This window comes from Buceros rhinoceros, unplaced genomic scaffold (genome assembly GCF_000710305.1).
Source record: "Buceros rhinoceros silvestris isolate BGI_N320 unplaced genomic scaffold, ASM71030v1 scaffold26759, whole genome shotgun sequence".
Taxonomy (NCBI): Eukaryota; Metazoa; Chordata; class Aves; order Bucerotiformes; family Bucerotidae; genus Buceros; species Buceros rhinoceros.
In genome coordinates, this window is record NW_010432486.1 from 4,268 (window position 1) to 4,557 (window position 290).

At 43.1% G+C, this 290-nt stretch overlaps 1 protein-coding gene across 1 annotated transcript in view; it reads right to left on the reverse strand.

Annotated features, from left to right (window-relative positions):
- Positions 1–230: 230 nt before the first annotated feature.
- The window catches only part of PEX26 (peroxisomal biogenesis factor 26), a gene marked incomplete at its 5' end in the record, with an annotated part of 2,665 nt that continues 2,605 nt past the window's right edge, over positions 231–290 (reverse strand). The window contains one exon of the mRNA XM_010143805.1: positions 231–290. This exon is cut by the window's right edge and continues 3 nt beyond it. Within this exon, the coding sequence (XP_010142107.1) occupies positions 231–290 (60 nt within the window).

Sequence of the window (290 nt, forward strand, 5' to 3'; positions counted from 1 at the left end):
GTGTTGGACGGACAGAGCCAAGTAAAATGTCAGGAATACTTGGTGTGGTTTCAAAATTCATACACCACCAATATTTGTCTGAAGAAACAAAGGTATCACCACAGAGGAGATCACAGGTGGTCATTTCAATTAGGACACTTATTTCAGCAGTCCTTGAAGAGCCTGATACCATCCTCAAGACAAGATGACAGTTTTACAGCAGCAAAAATACATTGTGCGATGGAAGACACTTAGTCTTGAATTGGAGGCCTATGGACTGGAGAAAACACAGCTGCCCAAGCCTGTCGGAA